This window comes from Anarhichas minor, unplaced genomic scaffold (genome assembly GCF_050575085.1).
Source record: "Anarhichas minor isolate MPS153535 unplaced genomic scaffold, ASM5057508v1 ptg000045l, whole genome shotgun sequence".
Classification (NCBI taxonomy): domain Eukaryota; kingdom Metazoa; phylum Chordata; class Actinopteri; order Perciformes; family Anarhichadidae; genus Anarhichas; species Anarhichas minor.
The window spans coordinates 59,900-68,350 of NW_027466491.1; the positions used below are offsets into that span (position 1 = coordinate 59,900).

At 43.2% G+C, this 8,451-nt stretch overlaps 1 protein-coding gene across 1 annotated transcript in view; it reads left to right on the forward strand.

Annotated features, from left to right (window-relative positions):
* The window catches only part of sox5 (SRY-box transcription factor 5), a 63,984-nt gene extending 59,360 nt beyond the window's left edge, over window positions 1-4,624 (forward strand). The window contains exons 12-13 of the mRNA XM_076111858.1: window positions 898-1,114; window positions 1,888-4,624. Coding sequence (XP_075967973.1) covers window positions 898-1,114; window positions 1,888-2,185 — 515 coding nt within the window. The 3' untranslated portion in view covers window positions 2,186-4,624. The remainder of the gene's footprint in view (window positions 1-897; window positions 1,115-1,887) is intronic.
* Window positions 4,625-8,451: the final 3,827 nt, after the last annotated feature.

Sequence of the window (8,451 nt, forward strand, 5' to 3'; positions counted from 1 at the left end):
CCACTTTCTCAAATGCACGCAGTGATTTCATTACAAGCGGTGGCATTGTGTAAGCGGCTGTTAATGAACGGCTAGGGAGAGCGCGGCTCCGACAAATGATGATATAATTCATTATGCATTAAACAAGCAGCGCAAGGCCGCCTGACATTTCCCCCGGACCGCCGGGATCAGCCCTGACATTTTAAAGAGCTCCTAAGCGTTTTATAACACAGGGAAATCTGGTTTTAATAAGCCTCCCTCCCCTCTCTCTCGCTCTCTCTCTCTCTCTCTCTCTCGATTGCTAACAGATCGCAGAACAGAGAGAGAAAGACAGAGAGCGAGAACAGCCAAGTGCTGACAGCTTTTACCCATTAAACATACAGTAGTCAAGTGCAAATTCAGACCAGATATGAAACACACCGGGAAAGACAGACTCAAGATTGCGCACACACACACACACACATGCAGGGAAGTGATACTACAAATCTATGAGCAGAAACTGAGCGGAGAGAGATGACAGCAGGTTAAGTGAAGTCCTCATTAGTTTAGATAAGTACCTGTCGTCCGCAACGCTCTCCTCATTAACCTCTTTCAGTGTGAAACTTCCACTGTTATCTGTGTGTGTGTGTGTGTGTGTGTGTGTGTGTGTGTGAGAGAGAGTGTGTGTAAGCGTGCCGGTATTCACGTGTGCCACGCAGACATTTGTTCCTAACACGATGTAATTGATCTTAAAGCAGACGTAGACGCTGAATTTACACACTTCTTCAAGCTGATTTTTATTGATTTTATTTCTATAGAACGACCCTAACGGCCCTTTATTGATTTATTTATATTGCAGTTCTTTTTTTTTTATACACTTTCATACTCTTGTAAGCTGCAAATGATCATCATCGTCATCATTAATGCGTCCCTGTCCAGGCTCCCGCTGGAAAGGCATGACCAACCTGGAGAAGCAGCCCTACTATGAGGAGCAGGCTCGCCTCAGCAAGCAGCATCTGGAGAAATACCCAGACTACAAGTACAAGCCGCGACCCAAACGCACCTGCCTGGTGGACGGCAAGAAGCTGCGCATCGGCGAGTACAAAGCCATCATGAGGTCCCGCAGGCAGGAAATGAGACAATACTTCAGTGTGGGGTAGGGGAACTGTTTAGGGGAACTGTTTCTGTATGTTGAGTCATAAAGATAGCAGTTAGTTTTCATACTTGGGGGTAGTTTGGTATTTGATATTTATCTTCTGATTAGCACATCGGTAGCATTTGCTCTTTTACTTTATTTAGTTTTATTCGATTTTTTTTTTTTGTTAGAACTTTCAAGTAAAAACAAAAGAACATTTATATTTGCCTTTATATTGTTGCTGTAAATGTTCAACATATCAACACCAACCACAAGGTTTGATACAACATCTGTAGTTCAGGTTATTGATTTCTTACTTCAGGTTTAATTGAGTCCTCATTAAATCTCCTTATTATGTAATTTCCCTTTTTCTTAATAAGCCAGACGAACTAATATAAATTCAAACCTATGTTAACTCTGGGATTATGAAATATAAAAAGCATACTTTTGCCACACATATTTTAAATCTTTTTCTTGTGAATTACATCACCTGTACCTCTCTTCAGTCCGCTGAAAAGCATTGAAAGAAAACAAACGCTTTTGGGCTGAACTGTTCACCAGCAGCAGACACATCCAGTCGGTGTTGAGGGGTCACAGGAGTTAGATGAGAAGACTGATACCATTCTCTCTCTATAGTGAATATGAAGCTACAGCCAGCAGCTAGTTAGCTTAGCTTAGCATAACGACTGGAAACAATCAAGGGACAGCATATGTAGTTACTTGTGGACACATTAGCCGTCTAATGTAGTGTGAAACTGTCATGAACTAACACACCTCTTCCTTGTGTGTTACAGGCAGCAGAGCCAGCTGCCCCTGTCCTCCGCAGGCGTGGTTTACCCAGGTACCCTCTCCATGGCCGGACTGCCCTCACCCCAAATGCCCTCAGAGCACTCAAGCATGTCCAGCAGCCCCGAGCCCAACGCCAACCACCACCAAAACCCCCACATGGCTGGCCTGAAAAGGGACGAGCCACGGATCAAGCAGGAGGAGCTGCGGCTGGACGACAGCAACGGCGACGTGTATGACGACTTCGACTACGAGGACGAGGAGGCCGATTACACCAGCGATAACGAGAACCATATCACCAAATGATGCGTGACAGAAGCCTAATTAGAAGCCAATCACCGCTGGTTAATCCCACACAATCCCAACCCCCCCCCCCCCACCAATCAGGAAGAAAACTTTCTCTTTTTGCCAATCACCTCACGTCCCGACCTCACAACACCCGCCGCCCTCTCCCTTTTCCTGACTAACGTGGACTCTTTTAACAGAGCCAAGACCCTCCCACTGGAGTCCTGACACCAGCATCTGATCAATCAACGGAAGCACAGGACCTGTCACTCACACTGACTGTTACACAAACTGGAGTCTGGGGAGGACGAGACGACCGAGCCAGCCTCTTGACGCTTGCTGAGGAATATTCAAGTACTACTGCAAGATTTTGAGTGTAATGCCACGAGAGTGAGGAGAAATCAAATTCACACTCAAAAAGCAACATTTTAGACCCGTTTGTAGAAAATGAGACGGATCAGTGGACCTGTCAAAGGCTAACAGATGACACTTTAAGATGGCGGACCTGTTTATTATCAAGAGACACTTTAAAAAAAAAAAAAAAAAGCTTTTTTCGTTCTTTGGTTCTATAATATTCTCACTCAGGTACACGGTGCCAATAAGTGGCTTGTGAATGTGATTTGTTGTTTTTGTGCTACAAGTTTGAATAATAATAGAAAAAAGAGACTTTCCTTTTTCCCCCCTTTTGTTGTAAAGCACCTGACAGACATCAGACATGTTTATTTTGAACAAAAAACATATCTTTTCTTCGACCTCTCAGTGTGCTGTGTCAGCGGTTCGCCCCTTCTTTTCTCTGTATTGTTGTGACTGCCCGCTCCCCGATTGGAATCCGATTGGGACGGTCCAGCCAGGACTGACCAGTGCAGCGTGGACCGTCCCACCTTGAGGGATTTTCAGGGGGGGGGGGGAAGAAGGGGAGTCTCTGGCGTCCCGGAGCAGAAACGAAAGCACTGTGTTGTGAGACAATCCACCAAGTCTTCTCCTCGCTCCGTCCCTCTATCTTGATCTCGTTCGGGGGGCAAAACATCAGTGCGACTTGGCTTGAGTGTGTGTCGGTGTGTGCTGTGTGAGAATCTCATTTTTCAGTGCGAGAAAAAGGCTCAAAACGTCTCAGATGCGGAAAGACAGGCTTACACTGCTGCTGTTATTAATTGTACCACACACACGCATACACACACACACACACACAGCTGTTGTTCTGTCCCTCAGTGTTTTCCCGCTCCCTCCAATCAACATCCTCTTGCTGCCCTCAGTGGGCGGAGCTGAGCTGAAGCAGCCAGTCAGTGTTTCTGTTTGTATTTGAATACTGTATTTTATTATTTCTCTTCAAACTGCCTCTAGTCTAATAATATTATTAACAATAATTATAAGGATGGTCAGCGTTTCCTAAGTTTAGTAAGTTATGTACAGTATAATTTATTTTTCTCCTCTTTATTGGGTTTTTATGACCATATGAAACTATGACAGTCAATGAAACATTATTCTATTTAGCTGGTAGGTATTTAGATCTAAACAAAAGTTGTCATTTTACCTTGCTTTGTTTTGCATTTGTTTGTTCCCTTTCTTTTTTGATGCGTTGGTTTTGTATTAATCCTGCGGACGGTAGGGCGGGCGGAGTTAGGACAGCGAGCCGGCCCTCCTCTGAGCTGAAGACGTAACCTGTTCATGTCCAAACCCATTTCTAAAAAGCACTCAGACTCTGAGAAAAAGAAGAACATGATTTTTTTTTAAATTGTTATTATAATTTTATTTGTAACGGTTATTATAATGTATAATGTGAAGTTTCCTCTCTTTTATTTTGCCTTTTTGTTTTTTCCCCCCTGGAAATCAGTTTGATGACTTTTGGAAACTGTTTCCTGTGAACAAAGAGTCCCGCCCCCGTTTAACAGCTATGGCCGCCTCACCGAGACACAGTGGAACATCTCCGGCTGGGATCCGCACACATACATGCACAAACACAATCACTAACACACACACACACACATTTCAAATGAAGAGATTATCATGACAACCAAACGAATCCTATGCTGTTCTTTTTTTTCTGTTTTTATGAAATCTAGTATTCTAGATTTAAAATCCTGTACATATGCTTTGTTTGGTGTTTTTCTTTTATTTGAATCATAGGAAAGCAGTGTTTACCGTGATCCACCGGGGTGTTCCTCTGTGTGTGTGTGTGCGTGAGACGGCCAGCCGTATATACAGTATCTTTAAAGTCACTTCTCATCAGGAGCCCTTTGCTTTGTTTGAGCTCCACGCGACGCTACAGGAGCCATGACTACTGTTCAGGTGTGCCGCCACATAGTGATCCCCACAATCGTCCTCGCTGTAGATGATCGCTACATGCCACATAATGAGCCTCTGGGTCTTCATGTTGCTGTATAGTCACCCCTGTTATCACACTATGGTTCAACCCATTGCTGGAGAGAGGGGGGCCTAAGTGGATGAATCCACTTTTAGGGTATCAGGTGGGTGGGTGGGTGGGGCATTAAGACGTCAATCATCCCTGCTGGCAAGGTCTGACCCCATATCAAGACAATGAAAACGATGATGATATTATTTAAGACAATCAAAGTCATGAGTGGAGCTCAAAACAAAGTAAGAATTATTACAAGTAAAAAAAAATATCTTACCATCTCAACTTGAAAAATCAAGAAAGATAATTATGTAAATATAACATAGAGTTATAGATTTATATTTTGTTCATAACACAGTGTAATATAAGTTGTATATTTCTTTTTTTCTCTCCCTACTGTCTCTTTTATTGATGTTATCCATGCCACGGAAAAGCAGGAGTCGCAGAACTCTCACACAAAAAAAATGAAGAAAAATATCAAAGAAATAAAGAAAAACAGGAAAGGAGAAAAAAAAAAAAAAAGCCGTGGGCTGCCACCACCATCTGTTCTAAGTTCACTTTTTTTTCAGTATTACTGCCAGACAAGGCTCTAATAAAGACAGCAATGTGTTCGGTAAAACTTGTGCTGGTCCTGGTCACTTCTTTCCTCCACACATACATTCACACAATGCTTTTACAGCTCCAACATATTCACATACACATACAAATATGCACTGCCACGACCTTATTATGCAGCAACGCTAACGACGGAGAGGACAGCGAATGCATCCACGCTTGTTGTTTTGATATTTATAAATCCAAGAAGATAAATACATAACTTCATGTTCAGTTAATGATTCAACTGAGTTTTTATGAGTCAAATCAGTTTTATTCAAATCACAGCAGAATATTTCTCGACACACTTTCAGGAAATGTTGAAATCTTGTTTTGTTGGTTTCCACCTGTGTTTTTTCTTCCATATTTCCCCTCCGTCCGTCACCCAGTGACACCATGTGAGTCACCACGGCGGTGGCACTGCCCTGCGTGTCGCCGAACAATTCAATCATCTCCATAACAACGTGCTAATTATGCTAAGTCCACCTTCTTGCCCCTCCAATCAGAGGGCCAGCTGGGAGGCGTGGAGCCGAAATCACGGCCCGCTAGCAACCTGATAACCTAATTAAGCACAACAAGGGGCATGAGCGGAGAGAGGAGAGGGGTGGGGGGGGACTGAGTGATGAAATGTCTGTGCGAGTCCCACAAACAAAACAAAAAAAGGAAAGATGATGTGCTCTGTCCATCTTTAAAAACAGCGTTGGATGCCTGTGCTGCCGTTTAAAAGCAAATCTTTAATTGATGCTCGCTTAAGGATGTTGAGGATGTTCATGCCTCCACTTTCAAGGGTTAAAAACACAAAACCCCACTCAGTGTGCCCATTAAAATGCTGTCCCCATCTGTGTCCATATGTTCAGCAATCAACCCCCACAGCCCCATCCAACGCTTTGTGCATAAAAACTGTTAAATGCACTCAGAGGAGATGATTTTACGTGGTTTGCTAATTACCACAGCTTCACACACACACACACACACACACACACAAAAAAAAGAAGCCCCTTTTGATGCAATAAAGAGGCACGACTGGGGCAGATCCACAACTCCTACGGTAAGTGAAGGACTTAGCTGTTCTCTGGGCGTTGTGAATTTTTCAGAGGCAGCCTGGAGGTAAAACCCTTAGAAAAGGTTTATGTGTGAATACTTGAGGAGCAAGAAAGGGGGATTCAGATTTTTCTTTTTTTCCTGTATTGTCAGCAGAACACGAGATGTTGGAGGAGGCAAACGGTGGCTCGACTCACAGATTAAATCACACACACACACACACACACACACACACACGCACGCCCTAAAGTGCACTGTAGGAGTTAGCTCAGCTTAAACCACAATTATCCACTGGCTATTTCCATCACACTAGTTGAGACAAAAGAGGGAAAACTATTCACATGTTACTTGTGAACGCCTGTTCATATTTTGCTGTGCATATACTGTCAATATGATTTAATGTGCTCAAACTTGTTTTTTTTGGTGCAAATCCTGCAGAGCTCAGAGAAAAACTTATATGTTTGTCTAATCACTCAGCCCCCCCCCCCCCTCCTCCCTCCTCCTCCTCCTCCCGCTGCACATCTATAGTCAACTGTGTGACTTTGAGGGCGGCCCTCTCTCTGCACCGGCTCAGTGAAATATGCAGTTTTTCGACCGTGGGTGTTTGGAAATTGAGTGAAAACGATGTCACATTAATGATTTAAAGTAGGTAATAGGATGTGCTGTGACGCTGAGCCGCCAGCTAAGCTGAGTTTAAGGCTTCGGCGTTAATGTATTCATGAGGAGGGGGGATTATACGGAGACAAGAGCAGCTAGAGAGCTGAGTGCAGCAGAGCAGCCAGGGCCAACAGGCCTGTTAGATATTATATATATATAACTGCATTTAGACTGCGGGAGCAAACATTTCACAATGCAGGAGGACGGACTAAACACACACACGTACAGAATATTGTGGAGATGCAGAGGGGAATTAAAAAGAAGCGATGTGATATTAGAATCACATCTGACTGCATTGCAACATAATTGTTATAATTGTTCATTGATGAAGAGAAAGCTTTGTAAATGAATTATACAAATGACATTAAGATAAATACATGAGAGAATAGAGTTTAAACAGGAGCAGCACAGCACTATTAAACTGCCATTAATCAATAATCCTGATGTGTCCAAAGAAAACCAAGTTTAAAAAAGGTTTTAGTTAAATGTAATTAAATCCTTACAACTAAGGTCCTCCATTTAGAAAATACTTTATTGTCTTGTAATAAACAATAGAATAGAGCTTACAATTAGATATCAATTCAAGCCCGAAAAAGCACATATTATTACAAATATGTGCTTATCAGGTATAGCTGTTTCGTATTCCTTGATCCTGGCAGCACAGCTAATCCCCTGTCTCACACACTAATATATACACAAACTGCAGCATCATTAAAACAGTAACAAAAAAACAAAAAAAGGTGATCGTAAAAGTCTCATAAAAATGATTTCAGCACAGTACTTAAGCTGCAAAAATGTTCAAATATTTCATCAGTCATCCTTGGTTCTAAATGATGCTAAAAAAAGTGAGAAGAGGCTCTGTGCCGGGCCGTTAATATTAGGTGGCTGATGCATTAAGAGTCCATAAAATAATCCCATATCAGAAAGTGCCTGCACTCAAACCATAAAAATAAAGCAACACGATGCTGAGATGCAAAATAAAATAGAGAAATGCAAGCATATGGTATATTAAATATATATTTTTTATCATTTTGGCAGATGGCCACCCTGTTACTTTATTTCTCCGCGTTTTAAGTGCGAGTAGTTTTACACGTATAGGATTAATGTGTGACAGTTCACATGTAGCACATACCACATTATCACATGACAGCACTGCTCAGTCCTTGTGTCTTAAAGACAAACATGACAGATTACGTTCACTCGCATGTATCTGGCATCTGTTGTTTCTGGAGGGGGAGAAGGGATGACTCAACACGAAGACGTGCCTCGACGTGATTGGGAGGGTTCACGAATAAATAAACGTGGGGCCAATGGCCGAGCAGCTATTAGCCTCATTACCGGGTGTGACTTCCTCACCGACCCAAACTTCACGCACTTCCTTCAGTCAGATTTCAATGGGGGCAAAGTAATCAGCGTGACACGGGACAAACAATCACAAAGCGCCGTCAGTGTTTGAGCGACGGCCCTAATGTGACAGATCTGAGAGCGGTGGTGTGTGAGGGACAGGCGTGGCACGCAGCGGAACAGCGAGGCCCCCGCCGGGGCTGATCCCCAATCAAGACTGGGAAACTGGCTCGACTCCCCTGACACGTCGCCCCTCCGCTCAGCCGCCACTCTCACATGAAACACTCACCGGCTTCAG